General features: G+C 44.3%; 1 protein-coding gene across 1 annotated transcript; it reads right to left on the bottom strand.

Moving 5' to 3' along the window:
* Nucleotides 1–66: 66 nt before the first annotated feature.
* pwwp2a (PWWP domain containing 2A) lies at nucleotides 67–5,526 on the bottom strand. The gene is made up of 2 exons (XM_042430425.1): nucleotides 4,682–5,526; nucleotides 67–2,510 (listed from the first exon to the last, which is right to left on the bottom strand). Exons 1-2 carry the CDS (start codon nucleotides 5,434–5,436, stop codon nucleotides 569–571), a joined length of 2,697 nt encoding a protein of 898 aa, XP_042286359.1. The 5' UTR covers nucleotides 5,437–5,526; the 3' UTR covers nucleotides 67–568.
* Nucleotides 5,527–13,295: the final 7,769 nt, after the last annotated feature.

The raw sequence follows: 13,295 nt of genomic DNA, 5'->3' as shown, positions 1-13,295 counted from the left end.
AGAGAACTCTGACCCGACCGAACGAACCGAGACGTCAAACTCTGTAAGAAACTCAGAAACCTGCCGGCAGCAGGTTAGCTTCACGGTTACCATGGTAACTGTGAAGCTAACCTGCTGCCGGCAGCAGAGTCCGTTACCATGGTAACTCACCCAGAGTTTAAGTTGCCATGGTCTCTCGTCTCAGATTGAACAAACTCAGAGTTTTCACTAAACCTGCTTTCTGGGAAACTTTCCACGGCTGATGACATCACTATGACATCATAACAGTGACAGTGAACCTGTGAGATGTAAATTTGGTGTTTGACCCTTTAAGGAACTGAGAGAGACGCTGGGACGCCGGGACGAGACGAAACCTGCCGCTGACTAACACCTGCTGAAACTGAAGCCCCGCCCCCTGCTGCGCTGAACACTGACAGGTAACTCAGAAGCTCCGCCTCCTCCAGGAAAAAGAAACGTGAATGTGGTCCGTCTGTCTGTATCAGTCTCTGACAGACGGACTCCTTCCTGTAGTGGGCGTGGCCGAGCTGTAGGGGGCGGGGTAGGAAGGGAAGCGTAGCGTTAGCTGATGCTACGTCTCGAACTGCGTGAGCAGCGCCCGGACTTCAGGTGTCAGCTGCTTGGCGGCGCTGGCGGCCTCGGCGATGGCGCGGCGGTACGGCCCCTTCCTCTTCCGGTCGAAGCGCGACTGGAAGCTCTCCAGGAAGGGCGACAGCTGGGAGAGCGGCAGGAAGGAGGTGGTGGGCGAGCCGAACCAGGAGACACGCGCCTCCTGCCGCACCGCCAGCCCCGTGTCCCCGCGCCGCGCCACCGTGATGCCGAGCACGCGCGCCGGCCACCAGGGGAAGCCATAGATCTTCGCCCAGACGATGTCGCCGACGCACACCGTCCGACCATCAGGAAGCGAACACTTCGACACCGACTTGGAGAAGACGGAGGACGACGACGAAGACGAGGAGGAGGACGAGGACGTGGAAGACTTACGACGCCTCTTCAGTTCACCTCCCTCCTCTTCCTCCTCATCGCGGCCGACCTGAGGCTCCTCGCCGTCGGCTCTGGGGGGAGGGGTCACAGGGGAGGAAGAGGAGGGACACAGAGGTGCTAATGAGGTGGAAGAGGAGGGCGGGGGGGCGGGGAGAGAGGAGGAGGAGAGCGGGTCTCCGGGAGGGGGGGGGTCAAAGGTCTCTGTTGAGCTGCACTGTGAGTGGGAGGAGTCCAGGGAGGAGGAGCAGGAGGAGGAGGAGGGGGGGGGAGGAGGTGCCACTACCTGCTCGTTACCTCCTCCCCCCTCCTGCTCCGCCCCCTCCTCCTCAGCGGATTGTACCTCCTGAGTTTCCATGGCAACACTGGCTGCACAGGAGGGGGGAGGCGGTAGGAGAGGGGGGGGAGTTGTGGCGGGGGGAAGGGGCGTGGCTTGGGCTGTGTTTAATGTGGAGGCGGGACTTGAGGCAGGTTTGTGAGGCGACGTGCGAGCACTCTGTTTGGGCGGGGAGGAAGAGGAGGAAGAGGAAGAGGAGGAGGAGGAGGAGGAGGAGGAGGGCACCTGGCTGTCATCAGTACGATACCTTTGAGGTTTGAGGCGCATTCTGGGAGGAAGCGCCGTGTTCAAGCCGACGGCCGCCGCACTGAGGTGCTGCAGGCGGCGGGTGAAGTGGACCTTCTGGTTGTGGTTCTGCAGGGCGGCGGCTCGGGTTACAGCCTTGGTGCGGTCTTGGCTCTGGCCCTGGCTCTGGTTCTGGTTCTGGTTCTGGCTCTGGTCTTTGGGTCGGCGATGCGGCGGCGGCTGCGAGCTCCTCGCCAGCTTCTTCAGAACCTGCCGTGCTTTGGAGCGATCCACCGCAGAACCTTTGGCCAGAACCTTCTTGGAGTTCAGCTTCAGACGCATGCGGCTGGATGAGGATGACGACGAGGATGAAGATGAAGCCACGCCCCTCAGGACACGGTGAGATGAAGAAGAAGATGATGTCGATGACACGCGTATCCCTGATGACGCACGTCTGTCGGCGGCGCCGCGCCCTCCCTTGTCGTCGCTCCTCAGTCGTTTGACTTCAGAGGAGATCGGTCCGTCGGCTGGCCTCCGCCGCCGGGACGCCTCCTCGCCCCTTAGATCCACGGGGCCCCGCCGCGCCTCCCTGTGCCCGCCTGACGCTACCACACCTTTGCACTTGTCACAGAGCACTTGGCGGGGGCGGAGCTTGATGGCGTTCATGATGGAGGTGGGTTCCTCGCAGCGGTAGCGCCGCTTTGGCCGTTTGATCTTACGTGGCGGCGGCTGAGGTAAGGCCTGGTTGTAGGTGTCCCTGATGAACAGAGGAGGGGGGTACGGAGCCCCCTCCTGGAATAGCGGCGGTGGTTTGGACATCCAAGGGTGAGGAGGGGGGGGAGGGCCGATGGTGACCTCTTCCTGTTTGAGGGACGGGTCGTCGATGGCGTCCGACTGAAGAGACATCTGAGGCAGACTCCGGTTGTCCCGTCTGGGAAACACTGTGATGGGAATACCGTACGGCCCGAACCTGAACACACACACACACACACACACACACACACACACACACACACACACACACACACACTGATGAGAACCTTAAAGACTCAAATACACCAGTTGATTCACCAGGAAATGGATCAAAGCTTCAAAATAAAACTAAACGGCTTCAGTGTAACGAAAACGTCAAAATCAAACCTGTAAAATCTCCTTCATGAACCTGAAATCTGTTTCCAGGATTTATAATAATAAATATTAATTTAGTTCTGTGTGACTGGGTTAACTGGGTTAACTGGGTTAGTGGTGTTAAAAACGAGGCTGTTTATCACTAATCGTGTTAATTTAGCTGTAAATCTGTTAAAGGACTAAAACCAAAACAAATAAATTTAGTCTTTTATGAAAGTAAAGGGTTAGAATATCTCTGAATATCTTTAGACATTTGGAAGACGTGTCTCTGGACTCTGATCTACACATCAAACAATTAATTGATTAATCAAGAAAACAACGGGCTGATTTATCAATAATAAGTAATGCAGGAGTCATAAATAAATGAGTCCATGTATCTTTATTAATGACAAACCTATAAAATAATAAACCAGTTTTCTTGCTTCGTGTTGTTTTTATCCAACAAACAGAATAAAAGTAAAAACTTCTTCTTCTTTAAAAGAGACGTTAAACTTCAACAGTGTAAAAATCATATTATAATGATCAGATAGAGGTAACCATGGTAACCATACAGACGGTATTTTGTCATCAAACAATTCAATGTATATAAATGTGTGTTCATGGAACTCGTCACGTGCAAATGAATAATCCAAGTTCATTATAAAGTCGGGAAAAGAGTTACAAGATAACGACGATATGATGCATTTAAAGACGTTTTCCTCCTGTAACAAGCAGCCACTGAGGTGCGTTCAATGTCAGCTCCGTGAATCTGAGTTTCTGCAGTGACGACAGTCAGCAGGGACGTCGTCTTCGTCTTATTAATGTCAGACATTAAAGCAACGCAGAGAAGTAAGTTAGTAAAACTATATGAACAGTAAGAAGACATGTTTACTTTCTGTGTATTTATGTGTTTAAGTGAATTTGTGAATCAACTGTTTACTAAACGTCATTATATGTTTATTTAATAGTTCTGCCCAGAATCAGTAAACACTTGAACGCATCATACTGCAGATAAAACCTGTCAAACTCAACACAGCGTTTTGAATTGATCCGTATGTTTCTTCTATACATTTAAACTGTGTTTATTTAGGTACAGTATGGTATATAGTTATTTAAACCATGTTTATTTAAGTACAGTATGGTATATAGTTATTTAAACCGTGTTTATTTAAGTACAGTATGGTATATAGTTATTTAAACCGTGTTTATTTAAGTACAGTATGGTATATAGTTATTTAAACCATGTTTATTTAAGTACAGTATGGTATATAGTTATTTAAACCGTGTTTATTTAAGTACAGTATGGTATATAGTTATTTAAACCGTGTTTATTTAAGTACAGTATGGTATATAGTTATTTAAACCGTGTTTATTTAGGTACAGTATGGTATATAGTTATTTAAACCATGTTTATTTAAGTACAGTATGGTATATAGTTATTTAAACTGTGTTTATTTAAGTACAGTATGGTATATAGTTATTTAAACCGTGTTTATTTAAGTACAGTATGGTATATAGTTATTTAAACCATGTTTATTTAAGTACAGTATGGTATATAGTTATTTAAACTGTGTTTATTTAAGTACAGTATGGTATATAGTTATTTAAACCATGTTTATTTAAGTACAGTATGGTATATAGTTATTTAAACCGTGTTTATTTAGGTACAGTATGGTATATAGTTATTTAAACTGTGTTTATTTAAGTACAGTATGGTATATAGTTATTTAAACCGTGTTTATTTAAGTACAGTATGGTATATAGTTATTTAAACCATGTTTATTTAAGTACAGTATGGTATATAGTTATTTAAACCGTGTTAATTTAAGTACAGTATGTTATATAATTGACAAGTTTGATAGGACACTTGGCTGCTGTTTCATTTCTCACAGCGACACTGAACACAACCCTGATCAATAATAATCAATATCATGTTGTACTGATCAGTTATCATCAATAATCACGTTATACTGATCAGTGATAATCAATACCAAATTATTATGATCAATTATCTATAACGCTGTGACGTCATACCTCCTGGTGACGTCCATCAGCACACCTGAGAACACCTTCTCGCCCAGCCGGAAGGACACCACCAGCGCGTCATCAATGACGTGATCCAGGCAGACCCGGACCTCGGACCCGAGACTCAGATCCTGCACACAGGCGGGACCGGGTTCCGTTCCTGCGGGCTCCGGCCGGGAGGCCCCCTCTCCGGGGGGGGACTCCCGCGGCTCCTCTGAGCCCGCCGAGTCCGGGTCGTCAGGCATGGCGTCCTCCGCGGGACCGGGCATCAGCTCCGGCTGGACCAGAGCCGTGTAGCCCCGGTCTCGGTCCGTCGGTTCCGCCGGTTCCGCCAGAGACAGGCCGGCCTCTGGGACGGGCGGGGCGGCCGGGAGGGAGTGTAGGAATACGGCGGAGGGCTGCGGGTCCGCCAGGATGCTACGGTACACAGTCCCGCCGCCTTCTGGGTCCCCCGGCACCCCGGGAGAGAACCGGTCCGTGCTGGTCCGGTCCCCCGGGAAGTTATTGATCAGCTCGTCTGTTCCCGCCGCGGGCTGCAGCTCCGGCCTGACATGGCGGTGCTGCTCCCCGTCCCCCCCGTCCTCCTCACGGGGTACAGCCACCTCCGCAGCAGGGCCGCGCTCCCGTGTCCCGTCGCTCTCCGGCGATGCTCCCGGCTGTCCCGGGCCGACCGGGCTCGGTTCTGGGGGGCCCTCGTCGTCCGTCGCCGCGGTTGTTGTTGTTGTCGGAGCTGCAGCTCCTGGCTCTGCAGCCACGGCCGCCATTTTCTTCCGCTGTGCTGCCGAGCGGCGCCTCGCCCCGCCCTCACTGAGCGCTGCCAGCTGCGCAGACGCACTGCTATTGGTCGAAGTCTCTGTCACTCACATAATGCGAGGCTGAGCGTCGCCTCTGATTGGCTGATTCTATCTGCCTATGAATCGTCGGGCCGCCGCCAGAGGGTGCTACGTCTTTACAAGACACACAATAAAATTATATGTGATCAATAAAAACATCAATAAACTACTGGTCTAAAAATTTAAAGTACTATCTGATTATATACTAGCTGATTATTGAGCTTCTCAAACTGATAACAGAAACATATAACTATACTATCACTCTGCTGGACATGAAGCTCCAAAACAAAATGAATTGATCTGATCACAGTTATTGTCTGTGTACCCAAAACCTGATATATAATAATAAATAATATATGAAAGGCCTGATCAGATAGAAAGAGAAATCACAAATAAACAATAATAAACCCTTTGATAACTATGAATCCCCTCAGATGAACGGATTGATTAGTGATCAATAAGACTTCTGATCTGTGACCTTAAGAATCGTAGTGGGATTAGATAGTATTAATGTGATGTCATTTGTTATTTATACTAAATGAGAGCACATATTGATAATCAGTGACCATCAGCCAATCAGAGCAGAGTATCAATCAGACACTTATTGATTATTATTTATATGATCTTTATTTACTGCAGCACTGCACTTCTGCATGTCAGAGAGAAATATTGTACATTTACCTGCATGTTTATCTAACAGATAACGTTACATATAAAGTAAAATATGACAAACTGTGAAAGATAACCCTAACCCTATCCAGCTGCAAAATTAAAGTAAAACATAATCCAATAATATGATGTAATATAAACTTCCACAAGAGCTCACTCTGCATGATGAGAACTTTAACTTTTCATACTTTAAGTATATTTTACTGCCAGTATTTGTGTGCTGAAGTGTATTTCTGAATGCAGAACTTTTACTTGAATGGAGTATATCTTGTAGTATAATAGTGAATTTTCTGTTTTGTATGTAAGTGACTACTGTATCACTGCAACTTCCGTTTGGGATTAATAAAGTACTCTCTCGATCTATAGTACAATATCAAACAGTACATGTGTAACCGGTTGACTCTTGCATTGTGTCGTAAGGAAAAGGCTCAGACGAGAGTTTCGTTGGAGGCGACCACTTCCTCCGGCTACTGACAGAAGTAAATGAAAAGAAAACGTCCTCCGGTCAGTTGTGACGCTAACTCAAGTTCCTACACAAATTAAATAACAGAACTTTGTTACCATACTGTACAATGAGTCCAAACTGATAAACAAACTTCAGAAAGGAGTGCACGACGTCGCTTACCTCTCCCATGAAGTATGACGACAAAAGGGGGGAGGTAAAGGCATCATTTATAGGGGGGGGGGACCTACAACAGTGAACGTAGGGGTACAATGAACTGAGCCTTAAATGTTCCACCTGTGGACTCTGGAGGAATAGCACATCAGGATTTAACTATTTACAGATTTTGTGTAATTCTAATACATATGCTGCACAGTTGACCCTGTTACACTTGAGTGTACAGGATGTAGTCTATCTGTGACACTGTGTGGTGATAAACTGATGAAGTCCTGCATCCTCTCATCGCAGGTAGAAAGAAGAGTCATCAGGAGGAACAATAATTAAATATCTGCAGGTAACATTCATCTGAACAAACAGACTCCAGCACACAGCTGTGTCAATCTTCTTCTTCTGTTATTCTACATGAAGAATTAAAAACTCAGTGGGACAGACGGACATCTGGTATTACGACCCGGTGTCAGCAGACAGGTAGACTTTAGGATCACATGGTGTGTGTTAATAAAGCTGTTTTTAATCAAAATAATCTGATAATACACCAAAGGTTAGAAATGATCCTGTCTGAAGAGTTCAGGTTTCATGTTTGTTTAAATAGTGACACCTGCCGGCCGACTGCTGGTACTGCATCTGTACAGAAAGCTCAAATCTGAGGGGTCACAACAGAAGCCATGTCACTGTCATCATGGTCGATATTTTGTTCAATAAAGGTTATAAAAACTCTTAAATAAGTGTCTCTTTATAAATATATACGCCAGCTGATATCGTGGTCCGACCCGGATGCATGTTATGTCTTAACAACATATCAGTTTCAAGGTAATAATGATAATAAAATATATATACAGGGTTAGGAAATCAAAATTTCACAGAATGCAGAGGCCATCAACATTCCTGTCCCGGTCAGCACCATCTGTCACAGTCTATGGATTCAAAGGTTCTCTGCTCTTTGCCATCGTGGGTGAGTCCACCTTAGTTTACATTGCAGTACAGTTGCCTGAACTGAGTCCCACCAATGTTGCAGAAATTGTTGAACTAATGGAGTGTGGGTCTCCTTCTTCTTTCAAACATTGTATCTATGCTGTGTAAAACTGACAATGATGTTTGCTGTTTTCTCTACGTACTACACACTTCGTTGTTCACAGGTATTCTGATCAAATAAACACAGTTTTTGGTGTGTGGACCCCGTCCCTGATAAATATTGTTATTATTTATTTCACACCCAGATTCAGTGCTGAAACAATACCCCATGAACTTTGGGTTTTGGGGTCTGCAGTGGTTGTAATTTGGTCTTGACCAAATAGTCTTGCAGATTCCTGTTTCTCCAGACGGCTGCAACAACTCGGTAGTTTTTTATGATTTTGGTTCCTCACAGTACAACGGTGATACATTTGTTGTCACAAAAAGTAACATTTTTGTGTCCCATTGAGGTTTGGGGTTTTAAAGGACTTTGTAAGGGAAGACCTACAGTAGCCTCTCCTCCTCAATGCAGAGAACAACAATTTCATGGCCGTGATGAATTCCTTGTGTTGTGAACATATTCTGTGAAATCTTCTGAGATTTGCATAAGTGTGTTTTGTGTGGAAGCTGGTTTTGTAGAAAAGAGTATGCATATTTGTCTTTTTCAAAAATGCTTTAATGTCCAATTTGTGACTCTGTCTGAAGTTTTTTCCTTTGTATGTGGTGATGTCTGAATTATCACTGGTGTAGAGGCTTCTTTTGGCAAGAGGCAAGGGCCACAGTTTCCCACCCTGCCATGATATGTTTGCATAGGCAGGTTGCCACGGCAGTGCCCTTAGTCTGCAGGAAAATATCACCACTGACTCTAAAGTAATTTCTCGTGAGATTTATTTCCAGGAGTTGCAATAATTCCTTATCCAGTCTTTTTTGTTAAGATATTTGTGGAATATATATTTTATTTATTTATCTTTATTTTATTTTATTTGTTTATTTGATAGGGACAGAGCTCATTAATGAACATCAGTATATAATACAAGATGTAAACATGCTAATTTACATCCATAGTCCCTCGGCAGGTTACAAAAACAGAAACACTCTAAATAACACGCTGTGATGGTGCTTTGGCTTTGCCCTCAGGTTTGTGTCTTGCCCTGGGCTGCTGTGTATTTGTGTTTCTCCCTTCAGGTCCAGGTAGGCGGAGACTCAATTAGTGCACCTGGCCAGTCCATCCAGAATGCATTTAGGATCAGCCATTCCATTCCTTGGTTTCTCATTTCATCGCTGGCTCTCCTCCTGGTACGACATGTTTCTCTTGTTTGGTTTTGTTGCGTTTGTCTTTAGTTTATACCCTACAACACTACACATTCACACATCCACTCACCAACACTACTGATCTGCTGATTGATCACTTCACACATTACATTATTATTTTGTTGCAATTTCTTTAAAAATAACTATAATTGATTGATTTTTTTGTCATGGCCTGAGAGCTGGGTCATAAAAACACATATAGAAATATAGAAATACACAACATAAAAAGACAAAATACATGGTACAGATGTACACATTGGAAGCAGTTATGGGGGGGGGGGTGGATTCATGAGCTGTACTCATGATTATGAGTTGGAATTATTTTTCCATATTTTTGTGTGATGTTTGTGTATTTTTGTGTGATTTTTATGTTACTATTTATAAACTGAAATGTGAAAGCTGTCGGGCCGTGGCTACATCAATAAAATCATTAATCAGAATTAATAATAACGGGGCTCCACCCTGGACTCAGGGGAAAAAGAGCCAGTTCAGTCTCAAAGTGTACTAATCTATGAATTTGTGACTTTGATTAATAATTAATTTAATAACTATAAACAAAATCACCATATCAATAGCTAGTTCAGGTTGAAGGATTTGGAGTTCTTTACAGAGCAGAAGTTGGCAAAACTCATTCTTGTGCAACATTAAAACAGACAACAGGTATATCCAAAAGCATTTATTTAACAAAAGGGTAAAAGCAACACACAATACTAATCTAGCTAAGTGTATCTATATACAAGTGTGAGAGTGTGTGTGTGTGTGTGTGTGTGTGTGTGTGTGAGTGTGTAGGGAAGACAATAGCAAGATGGCTGCAGTCACCTGGTGACTGAGCACATGGCATGCCGACACGTTGGCTGATAAAGGGAACTACAGGGATAAAAGGCCAGACCATGTGGTGTCTTGAACCACATGTGCTGCCTGAACCAAAGTTTGCCAAACTAGGTTTTAACCTCTTAACTGTGTGGTTCTCTATTCAAGGCCAATTGGTGTATGCTAAAGGTGCCAGGTTAAAACGAGGTTAGTTGCATGCAAGGCCTAGTTACTGGATGTAACATGTGTTAAGCATGCTAACATTAACCTAGCGGTGTGGCTATGCAGTAACCTGACTATAAGCAACAAGGACATCACAACAACAGTTCAATGAATAACCTTAACCAAATCAATACACGTACAGTACATTGTTTGAGTTAAACATTCTTGCTTAGCCGTACTATGCTTCACTGTGTTGCTAGGCTATGCCCAGTTGTTACCAGTCCATGAAGGAAGAGATGCTTTGTGGTGTCCTGCTTTGTAGCCGGTGAATCCGTGGGTGAGTCAGGCTGAGAAGGCTTTGGCTCTGAAGCTGAAAGATGCAGGCGTTGCTGGGCAGACAGCACTCCAGTCGTGCAGAGGGCCCAGGTCACTCCTTGGTGTAGAGTTAGCGGCAAGCTAACTCCATTTCACGGCTTCTGTACTTGTTAAACTGGCCAGCAGACTTGTGTGTTAGCTGCTGGCACAAGGAAACTTAGTTTCTGAGTCTTAGGCAGGCTCTCGCGTCTTCTGCCGTAAAGACTGTGTGTGTCTGCTGTGAGCAGGCCACACAAGAGAGCAGAGAGCTGCTCCAGCAGCTGCTGGAGGTGTGAAAGAGAGCAAGGAGCTGCTCCTGCTGCAGCTCGTGGAGAAAAGAGAGAGAGATAAGAGGGGAATCTCTAGTTTTGATGACCTGGATCCATGGGTGGAGCTTCACACTTTGGTTGTGAACCCCCAGGGCTCAGGTTTCTTGGAGTCTTGAAACATGTGGTAAACTGTGGTCCACATGTAGTCCCAACATCCCCCCTTTGGTCCTAGGATTGCACCTGATGTGTGATCCTGGGAGCACAAACATACATGTACTGTATGGTCCATGGTTGAGTTCAAGAGTTCATTTGTCAGTTCATTCAAGTTTGTAACATCTGGGCAGTGGTTAACACTATCTATCTTGGCTAAGCAAGAACAGTCATTTTCAAAACAAAAGCATGATAGACAACAACAAAGGCATAGTCCTAAATAACATAACCTGGGTTTCTCATTACTCTTTGGGTCAGTGAGAACAGGAATGTTAGTGGAATAACTTTGTTAAGGTGAGATGCAGAGAGAGTGGCACCTAAAATGATAAAGCCATTTCTGGAGTGTCCAAGAGTGTTTGTTGTTTCACTCATTGGATCTGATGACAATACTGACTACTCAATGTAGTACTCAGTCTGATCTTGGCAGACTTTACAATTTTGTCTTTCAGGCAAGTGTAGCTGCAGAAGGATGTCATCATATTTCCAAAAATCCCAAAGTCCTAATGGCTGTATCATTGTTTGTTTGGCACTATGTCCTAAACTTGTGGTGGGTGAGGACATGTGTATGACTACTTCTGAAAGTACCTAATCAAGTGTCCTGAGCTAGTGTTTTGCAAAGTGATCCTATTGACAAAATACTACCAAGGAGTTGATCCAATTGTTCTTGCAAAGTAGGACAGTTGTGTCTGAGCTGAATCAGAATTTAGGCTTTCCTCAACTAATAGCAGGCTGTCTGGCTATTACTGAGTTTAGAATAACTGAGGTTGCTACTGTTGCTATCAAACCCAAGTGTATCTATGTAACTGCAGGAAAAGTAAGGCACTGGTATCTGTCTTATTGTCAGTACAGGGGTGGACTGTGCTGCTGTCTAGAGTTGTGAGAAGCGAACTCTAGAGCTCTTGTGCCTTAAGTTTCTAACTTGTGGCTCAGGGCTGTAAGCAAATGAAATAAAATGAAACAAGGACAAAAAATATGAAAAATAAAAAATCAACTTAAATTATTATACTTCTATAACATGTGCCTATATGCACAATGTTTCGACCTTTCTGGGTCTTCAGGCAAAGGCACAACTGAAAAGAAATAAACAGATTCTCTAAACTGGCTGGCAGAGAGATGCTGGGGGGTTAGGATTAGGGTTAGATTAAGTGTTGAGTTAAGGGTAACATTTCAGCAAGATATAAGGGTGGAAGATGGTTAGAGTAGGGGTTGAGCTTTGGCTTAGGGTCAGACCTAAGGTTGGAATTCAGGCTGGATCTAAGGTTAGTACTAGGTAAGTTCTTAGGTTAGGATAGAGTCTTAGCAAGATAGAAAGGTGGAGGAGACAGAGCTAGGGAGGAGCATCTGACCTGACTACATCCTCCCCCGCCGGACCACGCTGGATGCTCTGCCTCCCCCTCCTCCCTCCAAAAAGGGAAGAGAGGAGAAAAGAGAGAGAGAGAAGGGGAAATTAGGTAGTGTTTATATGTATCTATTTTTAGAAAGAGAAAAGCAGAGTCATAAATCAACGATTTATTCCAGATTCACAGCATTTGTTCTGTACAGAAGGTTAAACGAGGAAGAATCAGACCTGGGATTAATTCTGGCTCAAGCCAGGATAGAAACAAAGTTTCCTCCGGGGCATTAGACTTGAATTTTTATCCCTTTTGTCCATCACTTTCTTCCTCACCTTTTATTGTTTTTATTATATATATATAATTTTTTTGAACATGATGAACACAATGAATATTAAGTTGGCTAAACAAACATTTTTTTGTTAGATAGTGAAGAACAACAACCATAACCAAACATTTAAACTATAGAAATATAAAATGTAAAATACAACCGGAGAACTACAGTGTCTACATTGTCCAACAATTGTGACATGAACTTATATTATCTTTGAGTCCTGTGTTCTGTTTTTGTATCCCAGGGATCTTGGACCAGGTGAGTATCTTCAGTCCACAGTGTTTTCAACCCATTTGGAAATCTAGAGTGCAACCTTATTATCTATTGTCTCTCTTCTCTCCCTCTCTGGGTTGTTGTCCAATGTGGGTTGTGCTGTAGTCCTCTCATTTTTAAATTGTCCACTCTATGTTGTGAAAAGTGGAGGATCAGATGTGTCTTCTTTAAGTCCTTTTCTGATGTTGTAGGAGTGATGTGCCAATCGGGTTCTCAGGGTATTGCGAGTTTCCCCCACATAGTGTTTCTTGCATTTGTTGCATTGTATCAGATAGATAGTCAGTGAGGTTGAGTGAAAAGTTTTTTGGTAGTGGGTAGGTTGTGCCAGTTGTTGGGTTTTTGACCACTCTGGGATCCTTGAGTAGTTTTGTGTGCCCTAAGTTGGGCACTTACCAGAAGATCCTTTAGGTTAGAGTTCTTGTATGCTGATATTATTTTGAAATTGTTGTCCAATCTGGAATTTGCCAAGATATTCTGGAAATTCTTCTTCAATT

This window comes from Thunnus maccoyii, chromosome 13 (genome assembly GCF_910596095.1).
Source record: "Thunnus maccoyii chromosome 13, fThuMac1.1, whole genome shotgun sequence".
Taxonomy (NCBI): Eukaryota; Metazoa; Chordata; class Actinopteri; order Scombriformes; family Scombridae; genus Thunnus; species Thunnus maccoyii.
The sequence above is the reverse complement of the archived record's forward strand: the minus strand, read 5'-3'. Positions and strand labels throughout refer to the sequence as shown.